This window comes from Antechinus flavipes, chromosome X, assembly GCF_016432865.1.
Source record: "Antechinus flavipes isolate AdamAnt ecotype Samford, QLD, Australia chromosome X, AdamAnt_v2, whole genome shotgun sequence".
NCBI lineage: Eukaryota > Metazoa > Chordata > Mammalia > Dasyuromorphia > Dasyuridae > Antechinus > Antechinus flavipes.
In genome coordinates this window covers 7,953,425-7,978,739 of record NC_067404.1, presented here as the reverse complement: position 1 = coordinate 7,978,739, position 25,315 = coordinate 7,953,425, and the positions used below count along the sequence as shown (strand labels likewise).

Sequence of the window (25,315 nt, the reverse complement as noted above, 5' to 3'; positions counted from 1 at the left end):
TCACATAGCTTGTAAGGATCTGAGGCAGGAATGTGAGTGTTTAGGGCTGCAGACCCAGCACCCTGCACCGTCTCCACTTCACCCCTGGCTGCCCCGACCGAACACAGGATTTGCTTAATGTAGCCAAACTTGGTTAGAACTCATCTGTTAAAAGACTGCCAGATAGCAGGTGACTTCTGGGTCAGGACAGTGGGGATGTCAGGAACCAGGAATGTTGCAACATTACTTCTCAATTAAGCTAAATGACACCCAGCTGACACTAAAACCAACGTTCCCAATGTCTGGCCTGCAGCCATGGCCGTTTCCGCCTATTCTGGTCGAGGCAGGGCATGGGGGGGGGGGGGCACGGGGCCGTGCTGACGCTCAGGACTCTCACCCTCTGGGTACAGGGCTTGCCTGTGTGCACCTTCCCTCCCATCTCCAAGCTGATTTCCCCTCATTGCCTAAACTAGAGAAGCTAGGGCTCTAGCCCAACAGGGCCGGCCTACGGCCAGGGCTCAAAGGCAATCTCTCATTACACCATTGTCATGAAGCAGATACACTGTTTATTGAGAATACACCATTGGCTTTAATCCAGGCTATCGAGCTCCTCCTGCAAGGCCACCTTCTCGAGCTCCAACTGTAGCAGCAGTTTGCGATTATAATCCCGTCTGTCCTCCAGCCACTGCATGAGGGGGCCGCTGATGGCCGACATCTGATTGCACAGGTTCTTGGTAAACACTTTGAGAGGAAAGAGAGAAGATATTTCACTACTGACAAGAAGCAGCCCTGAGCCAAATTTCGTTTCATTTGGGGGGCATGAGATGGGGCCAAGCCAGCTGACAATCAAAGCGCTATCAATGAGCAAGGGCATAGGGCAGGACGAGGGGTAGGGAAGGGGATCCTCTTAGGCCCCCCCTCCCCCCACATTTAGCATCCACGGATCAGGAAGCTCAACCTTTAGGCTCTCCGGCAAGCAGCACCCCACCCTCCTCTGTTCCAAAGTGCTGGGCCTGGAATTGGGGGAACCGGAGCGGAGAAAACGCTCGGGTTCCATATGGAAAGTGTGAACTCTATGGCTGTGTGAACTCTAAAGGCTCACGGACAACACAGACCCAGTTCCCATCCCTGAGGGAGATAACGGGCACAGAAGGGGAGCTCTAGTACACATTGGCCTTTTCCTACCTAACCCACTCCCAGTGTCTGCTTTATTCTACAGAACTAGGAATATTTTGGACCAAAACCACATCCATCCCGATCCCAAGGACTTTACCTTAATGTAGACACATCAATGGTTGCTCGATCACAGCCGTGTGGGGTGTGTGTATGGGGGCGGGTATGAGTGGGGGGAATCTCGGGCTGGGAGGAAGGTCCACGGGTGTATATAGGGGGCTGGGGTGGGACCAGAGTGGGAGGTCCCTCCACTTAGAGAGATTACGCCTGTACTGGTCCAGCCTTCTGAAGAGCAACTTGGAACTACGGCCCAGTCACTAAACCATAACCTTTGACGTGGCGATACTACTACGAGGCGTAAAGCTCAAAGACAGCAGGGAAGGCGGGAAAAGCCACACATGCACAGATCTCTTTATGGCAGCTCTCTTCACTGATGAATGGCTAAATGAACGATGGAATATAGTCTGATGAATAGGGAACTGAGGCACAGTGAGGAAGACCAGGAGAACACCATCTAATCTGTCAACGATTTGCAAAGACTTCCTTGTCAGCAAAACAGACTCAACTTGATTCCAAAGGAAACCGATAAAAGCACCTTAAGCCTTTTATCTCACGCGGGCCTCCCAAGAACCCAGCTTATTTATCCCCACTTTCCCATGAGCAAGCTGAGGCCGAGGTTAACCAACCTGCTCAGGGTCACGAAGCTAAAGGGATCGGAATCAGGCTTTCTACCCAGTTTATGCAGAAACATTGACATTTCACTTTGCCCGTTTTATCTCCGGTGACAGGCCCAGGATTTTTAAAACTCAATTCATTTAGATTTAAAAGCAATCCTTTCAAAAGGCATCTGTCTCCAGGAATGTTTTAGAGGGCAGAAGAAGCTCCCCTAGAAGAGAGCAACTTTCTGCCTTCCTTGCTACTCTGGGGCCTGGTGGCCCTTGTCAAGTTGGGCCAGCAGTGAGTGGCCACCCGTCTACACACACTATTAACGCACCTATCATACGTACACGTACACCCCACATCCCTCCCCAACTCCCATTCACATACGCTTCACAAGCACCCCCCACACACATCCCTAACCCTCCAACCCCCAAATTTCCCCATCCATACACACGTCCCCATCCACACCGAAGTTCACACACATCTAAGGCCATGAGATTCTGGCCCACGAGACCCTCTGCCAAAGCCGGGAGTCGAGGGGCAATGCTGTCAGTGTCTGCGAAACAGTGAGCGGGCCAGCGGGGCACAGGCAGGGAGGCTGGCAAGACTTAAAGGCCAAACAGAGGAAGGAGTATTTGAACCTAAAGACACTGGAGAACTACAGGGACACAAAGACACAGAAAGGTGAGAGACAGAGACACAAAGAAAAAGGGGAGAGACAGAGCTGCTGTTTGAGGGGCCTCCCTGACCCCAGGATCACTCTCCTCTTCCCCTGTCCCCAAAAGCATCTTCTCGAGGCACACACGTCCCTGCTTGCAAGCCTGCAGTGTCTCCCCACTGTCTGTAGCAGAAGAGAAAGCCCTCTCTATGTTTGAGGCCCTTCAAGAAGGGGGGACCCTCCCAGAACCTTTCAGCCCCTATTCTTCCTCCCCCTAACACACGCTGCATTCTAGGGTGTCCCCGGCCCTCACCTCTTCATTTCCAGCCTCCATGCACTTGGTGTTGCCCACCTTAAGAGCATGCTCATGCCCCTCCCTCCCCCCCAGCTTTCTGGGTCCTCCCTCTTGGGACTGCCTGGCAGGCCTTCCCTGTGCTCAGGGTCCTTCTGCCCTCTGCCATAAGGGGACTTTCCCTTTTGTCTTTATGGGGTCTTCTCAAAGTACCGACTGTGACTCTTTCCAGCCTCAATTTTCAACTGATTTCAAAGGCTGAATTCCAGAGCTCCGCACGCCCGATTCCGTTGCCATTCCCTCAAGCAACGCCCGCCAGTTAAAGGTCTCCCGGTCACAGGCTCCTGAGCCTAAGCCGTGGGGCCCCCCAAGGTGGGAGGTGAGGAATTCATTGTTGGGGCCAGGCCATCTACCCCAAGAGTGACCGTCCTGCCAAAAGAGCCCCAAGAAGTCCGAATCCGTGGACCCAGCCCCTTACCTGAGCCATTGTGGATCTTTGTCACAGCATCCAGGTGGGTAAGGCTGAAGGAAAGCAGAGTTCAGGTTAGCAGAGCTCCCTAGCGCTTCCCAATAACTCTAGGAGGCAGCTGCTATTACTATCCCCATTGACAAATGAGTAAACTAAGGCAAAGGTGAAATGGCTTGCCAAGAAGTCCCACGGCTAGTGAGACAAAGTACCTCGATGTTTAAAAACAAACGGCGAGAACGATCGCCACTACCAATCTGGGGCACGGCATCACACTCGTGCTGAAAGTGCCCCTGGGCTCACCAAGGAGTGGTAACTGGGAGGGGCCTAGAGGAAAGATCCCAGGGCGTTCTGGGGCCAGCTTCACTAAGCAGGACAAACTCCTAATGAGGTCAGACAGTGGAGAACTTGCAGGCCCGGCTCCCTGGGAAGACATCATCATCTACTGAATCCTATGGGGTCAGGACTAGGATCTGCATGACAATTCCTTGCTGTTAAGTTTCAAACAACAAATGTCTGACATCAGCAGAGGGAACATGTCTGGGTGCCCAAGAGTCCATTAATGAATATCCCACCCCCAGTCCCACAAGAGGAACTACAGGCTCCAGGCCGACTCGGTCTTTCCACCTGCCCTCCGGAGTCCTGGATGCTCGTCTCGCCCGCCAGGACAGCCTAAGGATGCCAGGGTCTGGCCATCTGCCCTCCAGTGACATCTCACTATGTGAGGCCTGCCCCAGTGAAAACGTGTGCTCCTTATAACAGGGGCTGGCTATCCGAATTCTCATTTACTCCTGCCTGGCCTCCTAGGAGCAAAGCTTCCATTAAGCTTCCGGCCACACTGACTGGGGGAGAGAGCAAGGCACAAAAGGCCAAGGCCAGTCCTCCCGCTGAACGCGCCAGCCGCCCTGAGCGGGAGAGAACCTCAATCTCGGCTCCTGAGGCCACCGAGGGCAACGCTAGCCTTCAATCATTCCACTCCCAAACTCTCTTTACCCTAAGTGGACAGCAAATACTCAAGACCAGACTAGAAAGCAGGAGTCTGAGATTGGCCGGACCACGTAGCTCTCGAGGGAGGATAGCGCGCAGAGCAACGTTCACGGCTTGCGACGGGTCCCCAGAATGCAGCACGTAGATGTTTACAAATAAAGGGAAGAAATCTGATGGAGAGAAGGGATTCGAGATGCCTTGCATTTGGGGTGAGCAGGGATAGAGCCTTTCCTGTCCTTGCATCTCATTTTCTAATATGGAGCCCCAAGACCACAATGCCTGCCTCTGACCCAAAGATACTGTCAACAGAACATCGAGCTGCTCGTCTACTCCTCAAGAGGGGAGCTGAGCCACACTACAGATATTCCCAGGGTCCAACGGATGGCGACGTCGGCAGCGGTACCTGTGGATTTTTCTGTAGGCATCTTGTTCTTCCTGGCACAGAATCCTAGGCAATTCAATGGCTGCCTCGAGGGATGCTTTCCCCATGGTGTCTTGAGGCAAAACGTGCAGAGGGACATCAATTCTCTCATACCTGTAAAAGGTGAGCATTTGAGGCAGTCTCAGCTAGAGATCCAGGAACAGCCTTCTGGCCTGCTGATACTTACGTGAAGGGCCTCTATCACCTCCTTGTGTCGGGAGGGCACAGAGCGTCACGACAGAAAAGAAGTCTGAGGTCACATTAGATCACAGGATTTAGTCAGTATGGAAACTCTCTCCACTGAGCCAGATAAGCAACTGCTCTGTAACTTAGCAGTCTGAAGAGAGCTGGCTGGAAAGAGCTGGGCGAAGTACCCGAGATCCACAGGATGACAAACTTCAGGGGTAGGATGGGCCCGGGGCCACCCAAGTCTCCCAGTCAGGCACTAGGCCTGCCACATGGCCTACTCCCACATATTCACATCGATACTTAGCAAAGAGATGAAGTCCAGCAGGGGAACCCAATAGGGCCTGGCCAGGCGTGGTACAGCCGGGATTATTCGAACCAGCTGACAAAAGCCACCAGGCCTTTAATGGTCACTCCAAAATGTGAGGTTCAAGTTAATCAAGGATTTCTCCAACTTTATTTCACCTAGCTCAATTTGAGGGCTTATTGTCAGGTGTGGCTTTAACCAAACCTTAAGTGGGGACCGGGACTAGGTGATACCACCACAAAACCGGGCTAGTCTGGCCATCTCCAGAACTGGGCTTTCGGGTAGTTTATTCCTCATCCTACAATTGCTCAAAGGCAGTCAACAAGCTGACTTCCAAAGAGAGAAAAACCCATTCATATGTCTAACTCGCCTGGCCTGCCACACCTCCCCGGCCACAAAAAAAAGGGGGGTAGAGGTGGTGCGGCACTAAGACTTCTCCAAATTCACAGCCAGAAGGAAAATTCCAAGAGCCTCTCTTTTAATTGCTAATTGCCCGCTTAAGCAAGCTCTTTGACCCTGATTAAAGTCTTCAGGAAATATTAATGGCTCTGAATTGCCTCCCATTTTACATTTCCCATTTGAAAGGCCCAATACACTTTCCTAAGATTAAAAGCTCATTTTATCAAACACCTTAAATGATTCCCCCAGAAAAGATTAGAGACCACAGCTAATGAATGCTTCCCCAGCCTTTCCTCCATCTACAAGGTCCTGGATCTCCTGGCATACTCTCTTCTCCCCCGCTACTGCCTTTTCCCCTGATGCTCCTCTCACATCTCTCCACCTGGGCTCCTTAGCCGGTTCTGCCTCCAGTTCTCCAGTCTTCCTCAAATCTGGGTAGATGGCCTGCTCCCAGATCACCTCCTCTATTCTAGGTTGGTGGTCCTCAGACCTCACTCCCTTGCTCCTATTTCACTCCCATCAGCCCCCATGGATAGAATAACCATATCTATAAGTAAGGCTTCTCTTCTGCCCCACTGTCTCTGCGGATTTCATTTTTCCAGCATATATCTCTAACCACAGATAAGACTGGGCTCATCATCATCCCCACCCACCCCCGCCCTTCCATCCCACTATTACCTGTCCTCATTGCAGCCCATCCCTCCCTGCCGGGCCGGTGATCTGCCTAAAAACACACCATTCAACAGTCATCGTTCCCCCGCTTCTAAAAATTCTTCCAGGAATTAAGTACCAAATTCTATGGGATTCCAGCCAAGGCTTTCCTAGGGTGGCCCCTTCCTACCTTCCCACAAGCCTGTGCCACCGGCCTCCTTGTTCCTCGGACAAGAAAGTCTATCTTCCAACTGCAGCCTGAACTCCGTGCCTTGAATGCTCCCCTCCTCATCTCCGCCTCGGGGCTTCCTTTGGGACTCAGCTAAAAGTCCCACCTTCTACAGGAAGTCCTGCCTAATCTCCCTGAATGCTGAGTATTTCCCATTGATTCTGCCCACAGCTTGTATACGCTAGCTATTCAGACACAAAAAACGTTCATCTTCTGGAGTGCAGACACTGGGTTTGGGCTTTCAATGGGCAGCTTGGCGGTGCCTGGCACACAGCAGGTGCTTAATAAACAGCTTGCGACCGACTCGGGATTCCCCCTTGAGCTGGGATACACCAAAGAAATTCAACCCAAGCAGGCATGGGAGAGCACAGGAAACTGCCACACTAACCGCTCAGAGTATTCCCAGGTCTATGGCGTTGTGCTTTCTCCCCAAAGCTCAACTTTGCTGCTCACTGGGGAGGCCTATTTAAAACCTCCCGGAAATATTAGGACATGATCTGTTCTCCAACCTTAACCTTTCCTTGTCCTCTTCTGAATGGATTAAGAGTGGTCGCTCGACCGACCTGTGGCCTGTTTTGAGCCTTTTCTTTCTCCTGCCCTGTGACCCATCTAGGGACAAGGACATTTGAAGGCTGGCCAGGGAAGGAACAGAGGAGTGAAGATGAAGAGGCTAATTCTGAATATTTACCTCAAACTGTACTGGAACATAGTATGGTACTTTCCTTCTTTAAGGTTCCTACAAATGTTACCTCAAATCATTTGGGCAGAGACATGTGAGAGGACATGTTGGGAGACAAGGAACAGACCATAAACAACTTTAGATGTTTCTCTCTCTGAGCTAGAAATACCTGAATTTAGAATAATGCTAAATTTAAAAAAAAAAATTGGTTTTGGCAGACTTGTCCCTAAAACAAAGATTATGTGATCGACTAAAAAAGCTGCCCCTGAACCTCCCCTCCCACTGTGATTAGGCTTCCTTCTTTTGCATGACTATTATTTGTGTGGGTCCAGTTCTCTTCCCAGACTATAAGCTCCTAGAGGCCTGTGGGTTATCTCCCTTTGACTTTTCCCCACTGAGCAGTGCTTGGGACTCACCAGATTCCTCAAAAACCTCACTAACTTCCTCCACAGTGCAAGCCTAGTGACGTGTGGCCTCTAGTGGCAGGAGCAGGCTGAGCGCCCAGGACTTTTGCTGCCCAAGCTGTGGGCGTCTATTAAGTAGTTACGCTGTCTGCTCAGCACACAGTAGGCACCTAATATCTACCAAACTAAGCATAGGACCAGAGAAAATGAGGAAGTCTAAAAATGCTTTAAAAAGCTGGTCCTTTCCAGATTTCACCAGTGCCAATGTTTCCTCCAGGCTTTCTGAGCTCAAGGTGAAGGAAGGCTCCTTAGCCAGATTTTACCCAGAGTTCCCCAGAGAGGAGCTGAACAGCACACTGAAGGCCCTCCTTGTTTGTTCCTGTACTAAGGCCACCAGCAGTGACGAAAGAATCCACACATGTTAAGGCTGGCTGGACTATTAATGAGAGGAAGCTTAAAAAAAAAATCTTCACAAGGAAGCACAAATGAAAAAGGCCCGGCCGCACAGGCAGGTTATGTCGCTTACTCAGATACTGCTCCGAAATGGTACATCTGACACTCTTACTATCTAGAAACTTAAAGTTTAGCTTTTAAAACCACAGTAACTTGGTATTTCCCAAGCAGCAAAGAAAAGGTTCTCATTCTCTGTGTCTTTCTATCTCCTCTCTCTCACCCACTGGCCATCTCTCTCTCCTCTGTCTGTCTCTCTCTGTGTGTCTCTGGCTTTCCTCCCCACTGGTGTCTCTTCCTCTCCCCTTGCTCCTTTCTTTCTTTCTCTCCCTCTTCCCATCTCTCTCCCCACCTTCTTTCAATCTGTCTCCCTTCTCCTTCTCTGTCTCTCTTCCTCCCCTCCTCTCTTTCTTCCCCCCCCCCAATCTCTCCCCCTTTCAGTCTCTCACTCCTCTTTGTCTTTCTTTCCCCTCTTTCATCCCCCCCATTTATCCAGCCCTTAAGATCTATAGTTGTAAGCCACTCAGGTACTCTCTGACCGACAGAGCCAACAAATAGTCGGGCCTTTGTAGCAATCTTGCCAAATGACAAAGGAGACTCTGTCCCCTATTCTAAAGATGTATAAAGAAATGGGAGTTTCTGAAAAGAGAGGCACTCACTGATAGACTGGTTCACCCAGCAATCATGTGAAGGCAGGGCATTCTCAATAGCAAGTGTCTATTCATATATAAGTGACTCTGAAAGAAATTGGGGTTTTAATACTAGGATTCTGAAATCAAGTTTATACCGCAGCTGGACCAGGAGCCAGAAAGGCTGAAGTAATTAAGGGAAAGAACAAGGTTAATATTATGGGAAGATTTGGGGCTTGGACTTGTGATCCCATTGGTAGAGGAAACTCTCCGAGTAGAAAGTTCCTCCCCTGATACCTGTTAGCAAATGAGCTATAAAAATCAGGTTCACGTGCAGTCTAGGGTCACATGATCCATACACCCCTGTTGCTACACAGATCTCAGACTCCAAAGTCTGTTCTTAGCCACGCCGCCAAAATGCCTCTCGAGTTAAATGTTAAAAGTTAAGAATGAGAAATCCAAAGTTCTATTCTCGGGCTGATGATGGGACCCCAAGCTTCCCTGTGCCTCCAATCTGCAGATTAATTCATGCCTCAAAGGGATGCTTATGGAGAAAGGCAGTGTAAAGCATTCCTTGAGATGCTTAGGTTGATTTATACCTGTGTGAAAATCCTATAAAATTTGAGGAAACAATAGAATAGAAACCACCCCCAGCCCCCCACGCATACATATTATACAGATACACGATACATACACACACACGCGCACACACACAGCTGTGATACTTACTCGGAGCCCTTCTGAGTCTGAACGGACTGAAAGCAAGTGTAGAGCACGCGGCCAGTCTGCAGAAATCAATATGGACAAAGTGGTATCAAAACAAGCAGGGGAAAAGCTACCCCAACGTCACCTAGCCTATAAGCCCTGAGAACCCCAAGGAGATCAGTAAGACGTCACGGCGTCTGAGCTGGCAGGGGAAGGGGAAGCTGGAGGGCACTGAGCCAGCGATCTACCTCCCGTCACCTACAGCCAACAAAGGCCCTCAGAGGCCATGGGGTCCAAGCCTTCATTTTTATGGACAAGTGACACACACAAGGGAGTCACTGAGCCAGGGTCTCCACCCACCACACCACACTGCCTTCTGAAATCCAGACCCAAGTAGAAACAAAGCCTGTGGAAAGAGAGGGTGAGGAGAGGAAGAAGGAAAATAGGCAGCAAGGAAATAATGAAGACGCTCAGAACTAAAACACACCAAATGTCACGGGACCCAGTACAGCAGAGTAGAAATCAGGAAATCTAGAGCCAAAGGACTTGACTTCAAATCCGGGGTACCCTGGCTCCCGCCGAGATAACTTCCTCGGGGTCCAAGGTTGGACACGGGGGCCTTATGGTCTAGATGGAGGATGCCTGAGCCTTTGGGTGGGATGTTGACATGTCACATTATGGCCAGCTTTGTGACCTGCACACAGCAGGGTGCCCAGGGTCCTGGGAGCGGGAGGAGAAATCTGGACCATTCCTCCCTTCTCCTCCTTCTAACTCTGCTGGGGATTTTTTCCTCCGTTTGTATCCACTACATACCTTGGTGTTTTTGTCCTCAATGAAGCAGGAGAAGATAAGTCCCACAAAGCTCTCATCCATCATCTGATACATGGCCTGGGTGCGAATATCTACAAACATCAGACACACAGGTAAGCCGTCACTGTCCGGCCACGATCCCTCAGAAAGTCATCGGAGAGGCTCCGTAAGAGGAAACAGTGCTGCCAGGCTACGGTAGATGCTCAACTGAAGGTTCTCACAAAATCTTTTTACATTTGGATTACTTAAAATATTGCCAAAATGCAATGAGGAAACTTTATCCTCTGTCCTTCCAAGTAACCTAAATATAAATCAGTACTTTAAAAAAAGAATGAATGAAAATCCCAAATAATTCAGAAACTGCTATTTAAAGGTAGGCAGATTTTAGTTTAAAAAAGGGTTCTCACTCTGTGTGTGTCTCCCTCTCTCTCTCACCCCCCATCTCCCTCTCTCTCTCTTACCCCCATCTCCCCCCTCATCCTCCATTTTTCCTGTCTGTCTCTTGTCTCTCTTCTCCCTCCTCTCTTCCCTTTACCCCCAACTTTTCTGTGGCTTTGTCTCTTCCCTTCCCTCCATTCCCCCTCCCCAATCTATCCATCCCTAAGGCCTGTAGTTCTAAGTCATTTTGTCTAAGAGAGAAGTGATTTCCCTTCTTCCTCAAAGAAAGGCCGCTGCACAGACTTTCGCCCTAAGTGACCAGTATGTACCAATACCTCCAAAACCACTGGTTCTGGTGACAAAAGGCCCAGGTTCAAATCTGCCACTACCATGTGACCCATTAAGCTTCCCTGGACGCTATGGTCTCTAAGGAACCTTCCATGAACCTCTGATGGAGAGCTGGTCTTTGGGTAGATACTCCACCAGGGGCTAGGAAATGTTTCCATAGTGGGTGTAGCTCTGGCTGCTGAAACCCCAACTCTAAGTAAAAATAAAAACTGGAGGGTCATTTTGGGGTGTTCTGTGTTGCAAATACAAAAGCAGGCAAAGCTCAGATGCCCCCTGCAGAGCAGTCCCTTGGGTAGGCCAGCTTGGGGCTCAGGAGGCCATTTCTCAATCTTTCCCCCTGGCTCACCCTCCCTCTTCCCTCTTTCTTAATTCCCCCTTAATCTCTCTCTCTCATCCCCCCTTCTCCCTCTCTCTCACTACTCCTACCCCCCCCCCCCCCGCCCTGCCCCTGCAAGGCCCCCTGGCCAGGACAAGATAGCTAGATTTTGGCTTAATCCAAATCCAATTGCTTTTCCGCAGCTCCAGGAAAACCATCGTCACTATTCCTTTATCTGTCACTGAACATGAATCAGCAGAGGCTTTGCCATGGCAACTGGTGCTGCCACGAGCCACTACTTCAATCAGTCAATGAACGTTGATTAAGCACCTACTACGTGCAGAGCGCTGGGCTAAGTGATACTTACCAACATGAGATGGCCACACAGTTATGTGGGGATGAGAATGATACCACCCCACAACTCTCATGGGACGACCAGTCAGCTCAGTCAATCTGTAAGATTTGTTCAGGAATTTTCAAAAGCAGCATTTGGGTGGGATTATGTCAGTGGCAGCCTGAAGATGAACAGGCTCTGGCCCAGTTTCAGGTCAGTGAAGTCCAGTTCCCAAGGTACCCTGCTGCCCATGGGAGGCTGGCACCTGACTTTCACTCTCAGACTCAGGCTCCCAGCTCAAAGGCAGCCCCTTCTCTTGCCTTCTCTGGTGGGCATTGCACAGCTAGGGTCTGGAGCCGGGGCTCAGACATTTACCAGCTGAATCTCAGTTTCCTTCTTTGTAAAAGAAGCTAATACCTGTGGAACTTCCTTCACATGGCCTCAAGGAGGCTCAAATGAGACTATCTGTAAGGTTTGAAAGACTGCAAGTCCTTCAGAAATAAGAGCTAGTAAGAAGATGGAGCCAGAGACCTTCCTCCTTATATCTCCGATAACACGGTCATTTCCCACAACCCGGGATTTGAATTTAGCACTGGCTTTTGGAGTGAAACTAGCAGGCAGCATGGCAGTATACAAAAGACACACGCCATTATTTCAAGTACAAGGTCCTTAGACAAACTGAATCACTGAACATGAATCTGTATGAAACCGAATCCAATGAACTAAGTTCGATCCAGCAGGGAGAGGAAAACCACTGACAAATCAGAGCGTTTTCAGAGGAAACTTGCCCTACTTCCTTTCCGCCCATAGTCAAGCCACCTCTCCAAGGAAAGGAAGGTGGTGCATTTCCTCACGTCTCCTCGGGCCCAAGACGAGTCACTAGGATGACGTAGCCATCCACCAAATTCTAGTGTTCTTTTCAGGAAGCACATCACTGGAGTCACTGCATATATTATTTCCTTGCTTCCACTCACTTATACAAGTGTCCCCAAATTTCTCGGACAATCTGTTCAACCATTCTGCAACTGATGGGCACCGAGTCTGTTTTCAATTCTTTGCTACCCCAAATATTTTGGTATCCTAAGGCTGTTGAGGAACATGTGTGCCAAGAATTAAATTCTCATTTTTGAATAGAGGAGGCTTGAGAAGCAAAGGCAAAGGGCCCAGCTTTCTAATCTGCCTCTTAGGCTTCAACAGCATCTGCTTCTAAGACACCAGGTTGCCTGAAAACTAGAACAAGGGTTGTACAGAACAGAGACTGCCCTAAAGACGTGAAGCTGGACAGGCAGTAGGCTCCAGGGAAAGAGCTACAAAAGGTGAGGCTACCCTGGGAAAACCTGGCAAGCCAGGTACCCAAGTGTGTGCTGGGCACATCAGGCCACACAAGGTCTCTGGGGGACAGGAGGGACCAAATGCTAAGATCTAAGCAGAGCTCATTGAGCTGGGAAGTTAGAATTTAGGCCTTGCAAGCCTCTTCTTCTGTACCTCTTGTGAGTTTTAAAATAAAATGACAATGAATCAGTTTAGGAAGAAAACGCACAGTTTAAGAAGCTGGGCTCTAGATCATCACTTCTCTGACAAAAGATGAGAAATGTTTGCGTGTCTTTATTAATTTTATTCTCTTTAATGTAATTTCTTAAAATGCTACATTGGAAATGTAGAGGCTGTGCAGTTTCCCTAAATCTTAACTTTAAAAATATAAAAGCCAAGGAGGAATTATATCAATTCCTATTTAATTTACTCTGAAACCACATAGTGATTCCGTGTCAACAATCCTGTGTGCAAGGAGGGCTGTGTTTGCAAGTTAGGTCTAGATCAGGAAGGTCTTTATCCCTCTCCAGTTGCCACTATGATTTTTTCTTTTATTCTGTTGTAATACATTTCATGTTGTTCTTGTTTTTTAAAGCACCTTCCTAGTTTCATTTCATATTGCTTCCTCCCCACTTCTGTTCATTATTTTCTCCCCAAATTGGATGGCTAGAAGTTCTTTGAATTCAATCAACATTTCTCACCTTTGTGCATTCTTTGGAACGCTATGCCCAGAATGTACTTTCCATCTCTACCTTTCACAAGTGAAGCTCCATTTATCATATGGAGACTTACTTCATCTTACCTCCTTCAAATTTTCTTAAAGCTTCCAACCTAGTTTTCAACTCTAACTCCATCACATGCTTTCTTCTATTATGTTAGTATTTATGTAGCACTCTATAGATATTATATCCCATTTTATCTTCTTAACATCTTACCATGGGCAAAATACAAAAAAAGGCACAGTAAGTCCCTTATCTAACCCAGCTCAGCTTAGGGAGACAGGCAGAGAAGGCTTCAGACACTTGGGTTAGGAGTGGGCCGGGAACACCCTGAGAAAGAACTCCAACACCCAGAGAGGGAGGGAATTTCAGACCTGTAGCAGGGGACTGCAGTAGAGACAGGTGCCAAATGGCAGCTTTGACCCCCATTACCCAAGTCTGATTCACAGATCCAGGAATCTGCAGAGAGGAATCATTGGGAAGGGAGGCTATAAGCAGTATATGGAGAAAGGAGGAAATTCAGAAGGCAGCAGCAGCAGTGAGGTAACTCAGGCTTCAGAATCAGCCTTCTAGCATGCAGCCTGCAGACAAATAACCAGTGGGAATTCTAAAGCAAAGGAAAGCCTACAATTCTGTCACTCCAAACCAACAGGGCTTTCTACCTGCTAAGCCTGCCGGGAAGTCTCCCATTGGTCAGAACTAGGTCAGGAACTTGCAGGCCTCAGACCAGGGGGAGAGCAATCAGACTTTGTCCGGAATCAGACCTTTTGGGGATCATCGCAAGCCTGCAGGCCCCTAGTCACCTGGGCCTGAAATCCTGACTCAATAGCCCAAAAGGGCAGCAAGAGGACCAGCCTAGATCTTCCCTCCAGAAGTGCTCAGCCCCTAACAACAAGTCTGAAGCCAGAGAGTAGGCTGCAGAAATGGAAAATAAAAAGAAGCCCACCTTAACAGATATTATGGTGGCAAGAGAGCTTAAAGGGCTTCCAAACATCTACAAGGCCCAGAAAAAACCCAGCTTTGGTACAAACTCAACTACTCCTGTAAGAGATGAAGCAAGAGTTTAAAAGAAAAGAATTTTAAAAAAATTTTATAAATGAAATGTCAGCCCTACAGGAAAAAGTGGGGGAAAAAACCAAGAGCTATGGGAGAATTAAGAGCTTTTGACCTAAGTATAAAACTTGCCCAGGCAACAATGACACTATGAGGCAACAAGAACAATGAAAACAAAAGCAAAAACCAGAAAAAAAAAAAAAAAAAAGAAGAAGAAAGTATAAGGTATCATAACAAAATAGCTGACTTGAAAAATAGACTGACACCCAAAACTATTTTGAAGGATCTATGATGAAAAATCTGATCCATACGCAGAGAAGGAACTGATTTGAGGCTGACTACAGATTGAAGCATTTTCCCTCTCCCTCTAAATTAATTTTTCTTGAAAATTTTTATTATCATTAGGGTGGGAGATCTATGTTTTCTTTCCCAACTTGACTTGTGTGAAAATGTTTTCCATAACCTCACATGTGGGTTTCTTAATTGTGGATGAGGATAAGGGAGAGAACTTAGAACTCAAAAATTGTAAAAACAAAAATCTTTTTAAAAATTGTAACTGGGGCAGCTAGATAGTACAGTGGATAGAGCACCAGCCTTGAAGTCAGGAGGACCTGAGTTCAAATCTAGTCTCAGACACTTAACACTTCCTAGACCCTGGGCAGGTCACTTAACCCCAAATGCCTCAGCAAATTTAAAAAAAAAAATTGTAACTGGAGAAAATGTTAAATAAAGTTAAATTTTTTAAAAAAGAAAAATATGTCAAGAAAATACAAATGAAAACTGCTAAGATCTCTTAGAACCAGAAGATGAAATGAAAAAAGAATCCACCAGTCAGCTCCTGAAAGAAACCCCAAAATAAAACCCAAAGGAACAATATAGCCAAAAGCTGGAGCTTCCAGGTCAAAGAAAAAAATTACAGCAAGCAGCCAGAAAGAATGAGTCCATGTACTAAACAGCCACAGTTAGGATCAGCCACAATTTAGTAGTCATTACTCTAAAGGAGCCGCGAACTTGGAATATGCTATTCCAAAAAGCCAAGAATAGGGGCTTACAGCCAAGGATCATTTACTCAATCAAACTAAATGTAATGCTCTGGCAAAGGGGCGTAGGGTAGGGTGGAATGGATCTTTAATGAAGCAGAGAACTTCTAAGCATTCTTGATAAAAAGACCAGAAAAGAGGAGAAACTTTAAAATCTAAACACAGAACTCAAAAGAAGAAAATAAAGAATATTCATATGAATGAATAATGCTAAAGGGCCAAACAAGGATTGAGCTGCTTACATTCAAGTATGAGATGATCCGTTTGGGATTTCCTAGAATCCTGTCATGATTAGGGTCCAGAGAAGGAACTCAATGAGACCAGGTCCAGGTGTGGTTCTGTTATGCTTTGATAATAACTGTGAGGAAAACAGGAATATACTCTTTTGGGCGGGGGGGGGGGGGGGGGGGGAAGAGAAAGGGAGTTTAGGAACAATCATTTTTATATAATCAGGGTATACAAATAGATATCTATACAAACAAGGAAGAGGAAGTTGGGGGGTGCCTGACACTTGAACATTGTTCTCATTTAAACTTGTCAAAGATGGAATACATACACACACACACACAGTTGGGTACAGAAATACATTTCACTCAACTGGGAAATAGAAAGGAAAGGAAAAAGAAGTAAAGAGGATGATTTAGAGGTAGGTAAGACTCAGGGAGTCCTAAACAAGTCCTAAGTCAGAAATAAAATAAACCCTAAGGATAAACAAAAATATCTGTAGCTCTTTTTGAGGTGGCAGATAAAGGAATCTGAGGGGGTACCCATATAAATTGGAGAATAGGCGAACAAATGAAAATGGTAAGATATTGTGCCGAGTGCTTAACTATGGAATGACCAAGCAGAATTCAGAAGACAAATGAAACACATTTCCCCCCGTCCTGAGAGAGTGCACATCAAGATCACTTTTTGGACTGGGCAATGAAGGGCATGACTGGGCTGGAAAATTTTGGTAGGACAAGGGGAAAAAAAGAAGTCATATATTAGCCAATTAAAAATCAATAATTATATAATAATATTATTATATATAATTATTATATATTATGAGGTTTTGTTATGATACATTATTAACTAGAAATTTATAATGTATAACAAAAACCTCATAATAAACACAAATAACAAATAAAAATTTTAAAAGATATTCTCTCCTAATCTACACCTTTTTACAAAAGCTGTTACCTATGCCTGGAATGCATTCTGGGCAAATGTTCTATTCCCTTCCCAGAGGAAGATGAGCTCCTTGAGGCCAGGGATAATTTTATCTTTGTCTTGGTATCCTTAGAGCTTAGCAAAGTGCTTGGCATGGGACAGGTGCTTTAATAAGTGCTTACCGATGGAAAACAATTTGGAATGATGCAAACAAAGGGACTAAAATGTCCATATCCTTGGATTTGGAAAGTCCATGACTAGGCTTCTATCCCAAAGAGGTCACGGACAAAAAGAACGTCTTCACATACTGCCAAATACGTATAGCAACAATTTTTGTTCTATCGAAGAACTGGGAAGTAAATGGATCGCTCAAATGGGCACTGACTCAACAAACTGTGGGACATTAATGCCATGGGATAGTCTTGCTATAGGAGGAATAAGTATACTGAATATAGAGAAGCAGGCAAACTGCAACATAAAATCGTGACAGAGTGATATCCCAAATGAACAATGGTATAAACATTTTAAATAAAATATTAGCAAAATGAATAATGAGAATAAGCAGACACACAGAAAAAGAAACTAAATGATCACTTCTGGTGCATAGGATGAATATACTTAGAGTATCCCCCAATCCACTAAAACTTAATCAAGATGATAAATTTAGCAAATGTGAAGGCAATAAAATACAAAGGCTTTTTAATTTGATGTAATCAAAATTTTCTATTTTGTGATCAATAATAATCTCTAATTCATCTTTGGTCACAAATTTCTTCCTCCTCCACAAGTCTGAGAGATAAACTATCCTATGTTCCTCCAATTTATTTATAATCTCGTTCTTTATGCCTAAATCACGGACCCATTTTGATCTCATCTTGGTATACAGTGTTAAGTGTGGGTCCATGCCTAATTTCTGCCATACTAATTTCCAGTTTTCCCAGCAGTTTTTGTCAAATAATGAATTCTAATCCCAAAAGTTAGGATCTTTGGGTTTGTCAAACACTAAATTGCCATAGTTGACTATTTTATCTTGTGAACCTAACCTATTCCACTGATCAACTAATCTATTTCTTAGCCAATACCAAATGGCTTTGGTGACTGCTGCTTTATAATATGGTTTTAGATCAGGTACAACTAGGCCACCTTTATTTGATTTTTTTTTCATTAATTCCCTTGAGATTCTTGATCTTTTGTTCTTCCATATGAATTTTGTTATTATTTTTTCTAGATCATTAAAATATTTTCTTGGGAGTCTGATTGGTATAGTACTAAATATATTAGTGTAGGGAGTATTGTCATCTTTATTATATTTGCTCTCCAAGAGCACTTAATATTTTTCCAATTATTTAAATCTTTATTTGTGTGGAAAGTGTTTTGTAATTTTGCTCATGTAATTCCTGACTTTTCTTTGGTAGATAGATTCCCAAATATTTTATGCTGTCGACAGTTATTTTGAATGGAATTTCTCTTTGTATCTCTTGCTGTTGGATTTTGTTAGTGATGTATAAAAATGCTGAGGATTTAAGTGGATTTATTTTGTATCCTGCAACTTTGCTAAAGTTATAAATTATTTCTAATAGCTTTTTAGTAGAATCTCTGGGGTTCTCTAAGTATACCATCATATCATCTGCAAAGAGTGATAGTTTGGTTTCCTCATTGCCTATTCTAATTCTGAAGGCTATAAAATAAATCCACATAAATCATCAGCATTTCTGTTACCAAAAATATCCAGTCAGAAGAGACAGAAAGAGAACTTTCATTTAAAATAATTACCAAATGAATAAAGTACATAGGAACCTACATATTGACACATACCCAGGAACTATCAGAATATAAAACTGTTTATAGAAATAATGACAGACTTAAATATTGGAAAGGCCAAGAGCGTGCAGCTAGGTGGTACAGTGAGCAAAGCACCAGGTCTGGAGTCAGGAAGATGAGTTCAAGTTTGGCTTCAGAAACTTCCCTGCTGGGTCAGTTTCTTTCATCTATAAAATGAGCTGGAGAAGAAAATGGCAAAGCACTCTAGTACTTCTGCCTAGAAAACCCCAAATGGGGTCAAGAGTCAGTCATAACAAACAACTGTACAAGGAGAGAACAAAGGAATAAAATAATGCTATTAATTCGTAAATGAACTTGTTCAGTGCCATGCAAATCAAACTGAAAAAAAAAAAAAAAAAAAAAAGGAAAATTCATTTGGAAAGACAAAAAGTAAAGTATTTCAAAAGAAATCATGACCAAAAAAGTGGGAAGGAAGGGGGCCTAGTAGCAGCAATCTTATACTACAAAGCAGTGATCTTTAAAATAATTGAATAATTAAAGAATAATGGAGGGGTCCCTAAGTAGAAGAAATTAGGTAGAAAAAAGAAAGCTGGTAGTTTAGGATTGACTCATCGAAATAGAGAGCAGTCTAGCTTGGATCAATATCCCAGGCCATATGCTGAGAAAAGCTCCGAATGGATACAGGATAGAAAAGGTATCTGGAAAGAAAAGTTATTTCCAAGAACAAGAACAAAAAAAAAAAAAAAAAAAATCTCCTTTCAGGTATAGGGACAGGAAAAGACTTCAGAACCAAATAAAGGAGAGGGGTGATTGCAGAAGGCAAAATGGATTATTTTGATTCAGAAAAATTAAGTTTTGGCACAAACAAATAAGGTAAACAATTAGAATGGAAATATTTGTGTGTAGGGGGAAGAACCTTGAAGCAAAGGTCTCATTTTCAAGATACAGAAGAATCTGATTCAAATTTATCAGACTAAAAGCCACTCATAGCCCAACTAATAAGTAGACAGAGAATAGGAATAGGTAGTTTGCAAGGGAAGAAACCCAAGTTACTGGGAACCACAGAAAAAAATGACCCAAATTCCTAATAACTGGGGAAATACAAATGAAAGCAGCCTTAAGGATCTCCCTCATATCCATCAGATTGGCAAAGTTAACAAAAACCCAAAGAATGACCAGTTACGGAAGGGGTGACCTCCTCCTCCATCCCCCAGCCTCAGCCATATGGTGCCACATGGTCTGGAGCTTGCCACCACCCACAAATCCCTGTTCAGGAATTCGGAAAGTCCCTTATCTGCCCACAATCTATTAGCTTTTCACCTCTCCTTCCTTCCTTTAGCAAACCATAATTTTGGTCTGAACTCTGACCCCTCATCTGTTGACCCTTCATTTCTCTCCCAGACCATCATTCCTTCATTAGATTAGGGGAGAGCCTATTCTGTTTCCTTCATAAACAAGGTCAAGTCTAGCCAGGCCTCCCCCTGAGTCCTTCAAGCCTTTATCATACACCCCTGATTACTCCCAGCCAAGCTTCAGCCTTGGATCACTCCCCCACCATTCCTCCCATTTTCTCCTACAGTCTAGCCCCCTGGAACAAAGGTAGAGAAAATCATGCAGCTGTTCTGATGGGGTCTGCTACAAATTAATGTTACCCAACTTCACTTACCCCTCCCCAGACAATAGACTCCCTCTCATACTTCCCACAGAGGCTCTTCCAAACCCTCCCCTGCCCCCTCTTCCCCAGCTGAGAACTGAATCTTGCCTTACATTTCACAAAAAAACTGACGCCATTCCCCATGAACTCCCCTCTTCCCAGCTTCTTCCTCTTGGGTCACTCAGGTGCTTTCTATCCCTCTCTCCTTCTTCACCTTTCACATGAAGAATTGGCTCCCCTCCTGACCAAAACCAAATCCTCTACAGCACAAGCAATCCCCAGTCCATCTCCTCCCCAAAATTGCCCCCTCTGTCACCTCCAATCTCTTCTTATGCCCTGGCTCTGGGCCTCCTGCCTACAAATATGCCCATGTCTCCCCCATTCTCAAAAACCTATCCCTAACATATCTCAAAAACTAACATCCCATATTTTTTCTCCCATTTGAGGTTCAACTTCTTAATTAGGGGCTGCTACTTTTTCTCTCCTCTTTCTCTTCTCAACCTTCCTCAGCAAACAATCTGACCAGTGGGCCATAAAAGGGAGTTCAGAATGCTTTTAAAAGACCACCCAACTCTAAAGTCTCATGATATATGAGGTTATTAAGATCAAATAACAACCTCAGACACTTAATACTTCCTAGCTGTGTGATCTTGGGCAAATCACTTAATCCCAATTGCCTCAGCTAAAAAAAAAAAAGAAAAAGAAAAAAAAAAGATCAAGTAACAAGGGGTAGCTTAGCTGGATGGCCACTGGGCCATCTACACATACAGTATCCATCTGGAGTCAGGAGGACCTGACATCAAATCCAGCCTCAGACACTTGCCACTTCTTAGCTGGATGTGGACTCTGGGCAAGTCACTTATCCTCAACTGCCTTGCCAAAAAAATATAAATATAAATATAAAATATATATATATATATATATTTATATGTATATCTATATAATTATATATAAATATATATTTTTAAATATATTTTATTATTATTAAAATATTTATATATTTTATATATAGTATATATATAAAAATATCTATATATATCTATATATAGTATATATAAAAATATATTTTTAAATATATTTTATTATTATTAAAATATTCATATATTTTATATATGGTATATATATAAAAATATCTATATATATCTATATATAGTATATATATAAATATATTTTAAATATATTTTATTATTATTAAAATATTCATATATTTTATATATAGTATATATATAAAAATATCTATATATATCTATATATAGTATATATAAAAATATATTTTATATATTTTATTATTATTATTAAAATATTTATATATTTTATATATATAGTATATATATAAAAATATATATCTATATAGTATATATATAAAAATATATATCTATATAGTATATACATAAATATATATACTATATATATCTGTAGATATATATAGTACTTCTACCCATTCCCCTCTTCCACTTTTTTGGCTTTTAACTAGACTTGGGATTTCACTTGGTCAGGAAGCTCCCTACTATCCCTCTATCAACATGGGCAGCTTTGGTGCCTTGTTTGGGGTACCGGGCACAGAGCCTGTATCAAAGGCAAAATTGTTCTGATATTGCCTGTTTTACTCTTTATGGCAACAGAATTTTTTGCTTTGCCCTAAAACTCAAAGGAGAAAATCAAATAGAGTAATCTAGGACAATCTGAGCAGTGAGAAAATGTTCAGATATAGGTATGTCTATGTAGATTGTGTATAGAGATAACACACATACATAAATGTATGTAATCCATTCTTATGCTCTTAAATTCACTTCAGATGTGTATTTTAAAAGTATTTAATATTTTAATGTGTCCCCCAAATTGTCATTTTTCCATTAAAAAAAACGAATTTTCTCTTCCAGCTTGCCAGCCATTTCTAATTGTAATTGGTAATATTCTGATCATTTTTTTCCCTCATTTTTGCCTCTTCCTCTGGAGTCCAATTTCTTAAACTGCGAGTTGTGACCCTCTACGGCAGTGGTTCTCAAACTTTCCTTCTCAGTATCTTCATGTTGTTAAAAAAAACTATCGAGGATGTGTTCAAAGAGTTTTTGTTCACAGGAGTTATATTTATAGCTATTTACTATATTAGAAATAAAAAAGGATTTTGAATTTGTAGACCCTCTGAAAGGGTTTCAGAGACCCCCCACAATTCTTTGGACTACACTTTGAGGACCACTGCTCTATGGGATTGAATAACCGAATGTATGTGGGGGGAGGTGTTGCAAAATTCTGACTTATTATAAGTAAAAGTTTGATTTCTTTACCTGTATTATCTACCAATACACCCTAGGTCACAAGAATTTGTCTGGTGAAAAAGGATCGGGGGTAAAATTTTTTTTAAAAAGTAAGAAGCTGGGAGCTAGAGCAGTACAACAACAACAAGCAGCCAGGGCAGCTGCTTGGTTGCCATGAATTCTTTAAAAGAATTCCCCAAGTCCAACTTAAAGGGTTCCAGCTGCCTCAGGCTCACTTGAGGAATCTGTCCAGGTGGTTCTCCCAGCAATCACCAGACTCACTCGAGAGTTTCCCCGAAAGCACCCAGGGGGCCGCTAGTTCTCCTGCCCCACTATGGCGTTTTCTCAGTTCTTCCCCCGGTCACTATATTCCAATAGCATTCTAAGATGGAGGGAGGGGATTAGCGGAGGTTCCTGGCCCTAAGATCCCATCCTGAGATTTTCAGACTTTGCAAACCACCCTGCACCCCCTTGGCTATAGCTGGGCCCCCAAAGGATATGTCTGCTTCCAAAGAAGCAGCAGAAAGTTGCTCAGGAGAAATCTCCACTCGATCCTTTCTCTTATCTGAACGTCTCAGGACGATGACAGAGTAGATGTGGACAATCTTGCCGACTTCCACCTAGAGAAAAGCCCCAAAACAGCCATGAGTCCCCTTACTTCCAAAGACAAAATCGCGTCTTTTGCTAGCAGAAGAAAAAAATATCGACCCCATTCAGCTGGAGAGAATCGCCTATTTGGAAACATTTACCAACGGTTAACATATCTGAGCACGTGTGCGTGGGGGGTGGGGGGGGAGGGAGAGCAGGCTTCGGTTAAGTGAACTTCAAATGCCAGAGTCTAAGAGAGTCACTGGAAAAACACAGTAAAGGCAATTCTATGGGGCAGGGAACTTGCACCTGGGAGTCGTGAAATGGTGCCTTGGTGAGCCCCCTTCTGAGCATCAGGTTTTTAAACACATGGGATTAGATAAGAAATCAATTCTACTGAAATAATCATCCATTTTTTCCTTCCATCCATCCATTTTTTTTTCTTTTTTGAAAACAAGTTCCCAGATCGTGGTTAAGAATCCCCGCCACAAAATAAACATTGTGGAAAATTCGGAAGGCACAGAACATTAGGGCGAGGGCTGAGCCCCAAGAAGCGGGAGCGTTAAGAGCCGCCTGGGAGGGGGGGGATTCAGTTGGGGGCCAAAGAAACCGTCTGGGTACTGGTAAAGCATCGAATTAGGGAAATCGGGGAAATGGGTTAAAGGTGTTGGTTAAGGACAGACAGCAGAGGGCCTCAAATAGCAAGCTAAGGAATTTGAACTTGAAGCGGAAGGAGATGGGGATTTGCAAATGAAGGAGCGATAGTGGGATTCTGCCATTCTAATATCTCTAAATCCCACCATGCTACAATCGCTCTGATAGACGAGTTGTTTAAGGTCTGTTTGTCTCACTTCTGCATTTCGTATTCAAATAGCTTAGTTCAAAGGAGAAACTTAATGAGTGATTGTTAGAGAACCAAAAATATTTTTTAAATAACATATCAATAAACGTTTTTAAAAAGGAAAAACATATTTATTATTCGTTTTTTTTTATTCACTGGAGAGATTTTCCTCATGCGTTTGCTTGGGAAGATTTAGTCGAACCTACAAAGCTTAGCTAGATATGAGCAGCCATCGATGGGAGGGGGGGGGGGCGGGGGGGGGAGGAATGGGATGAGATGGGGGGGAAATGAGTGAGAGGAATGGGGGATGCGGGGGAGGGGGAATGAGTGGATGCGAGGGGAGGGAGAATTGGGGTGGGAAGCGGTGTGTGGGGGGGAGATGAAGAGCACGAGCAGAATGTGGAGGACCAGAGAGGGGAGGGGGAGAGCGGGAGACGAGGGGAGGGGAAGAGCAGAGAGAGCGGGAGGAGGGGGCTCGGAGGCCGGCAGCTCCCACCGCACCACGCAAGGCTGGCCTAGGTCTGGGGCTCAGTGAGAGCTGTGAGTATGGGGGTGCTGCCCCCCGCTCCCTGCAGCAAAAAGGGCTCGGCCCCCCGCGTCCCATCCAGGAGCGGCACCGCCCCCCCCCCCCCCGCCGGACCGCCCCGTCTCAGCCGGATGAGGGCAGGGGGGCCCAAGGGCCCGTGGCCGCCCCCACCCTAAGGCGGCCTGATCTAAGGTCGCCCTGGCTCTCAGGTCCGGGCGCCCCACCCCGTGGAAGGTGGGGGCTGGGAGAAACGGCCCGGCCCGGCGGGGGGCCGGAGTCTGCCGACCTAAGCTTCGCCGCCCCCCCCCCCCCCCGCGCCCTACTCCCTCCGGTCGGACCGCCACGCGCCACGCGCCCCCCACCCCCCCAGGCCTCAGCAGGTCGCCCTACTGCGTCTCAGCCGCAGGGGAGGGTGGGGCGGCCGAAGGTTCGACAGGCCGGCACCGTACCCCCATCCCCCCCTCCCCCCGCACCGGACCGGTCTTCGGCTACCCCTGCCCCGCCCCCGTCGGAGACCCCCCATTCCACCCCCCCTCGGTACCCCCCTCACCTTCTCTACCCCTCCCCCCGTTCGGTCGAGCCGCCCCCACCCCGGTATGGGGGGATTAGGGAGGGGTGGCCACAGGCAGCTGGGGGAACTAAGAGTTAGCCATAGAGCCCCCCCCGGCGCCATCCCAAGTTCCGAACCCCCTTACCTCGCCAAGGCAGAGCCCCATGACCTCCTCTTTTTCGGTGCTGAGGGCATGGTTGAGGGCCACTAAGAAAGCGTCCGACTGGAGGTGCACCGCCAGCACGGCCATCTTGGATTGGCCCCGGCGCGCGCCGGTAGCCCGCCCCCTTTATTACCGAGGCGCTCGCGTGCCCAACCCGCCACTCGCCCCCGAGTGCCAGAGCAGCCGGTCGTGACCCGCAGAGCTCTCTCTCTCGGCAGAG

At 45.5% G+C, this 25,315-nt stretch overlaps 1 protein-coding gene across 1 annotated transcript; it reads right to left on the bottom strand.

Annotated features, from left to right (window-relative positions):
- Positions 1 to 522: 522 nt before the first annotated feature.
- BRCC3 (BRCA1/BRCA2-containing complex subunit 3) lies at positions 523 to 25,269 on the bottom strand. The gene is made up of 8 exons (XM_051968901.1): positions 25,078 to 25,269; positions 22,930 to 23,047; positions 11,495 to 11,584; positions 10,089 to 10,177; positions 9,300 to 9,355; positions 4,619 to 4,750; positions 3,241 to 3,284; positions 523 to 720 (listed from the first exon to the last, which is right to left on the bottom strand). The coding sequence occupies exons 1-8, from the start codon at positions 25,180 to 25,182 to the stop codon at positions 569 to 571; spliced, it is 786 nt and encodes a 261-aa protein (XP_051824861.1). The 5' UTR covers positions 25,183 to 25,269; the 3' UTR covers positions 523 to 568.
- Between the last annotated feature and the right edge of the window lie 46 nt (positions 25,270 to 25,315).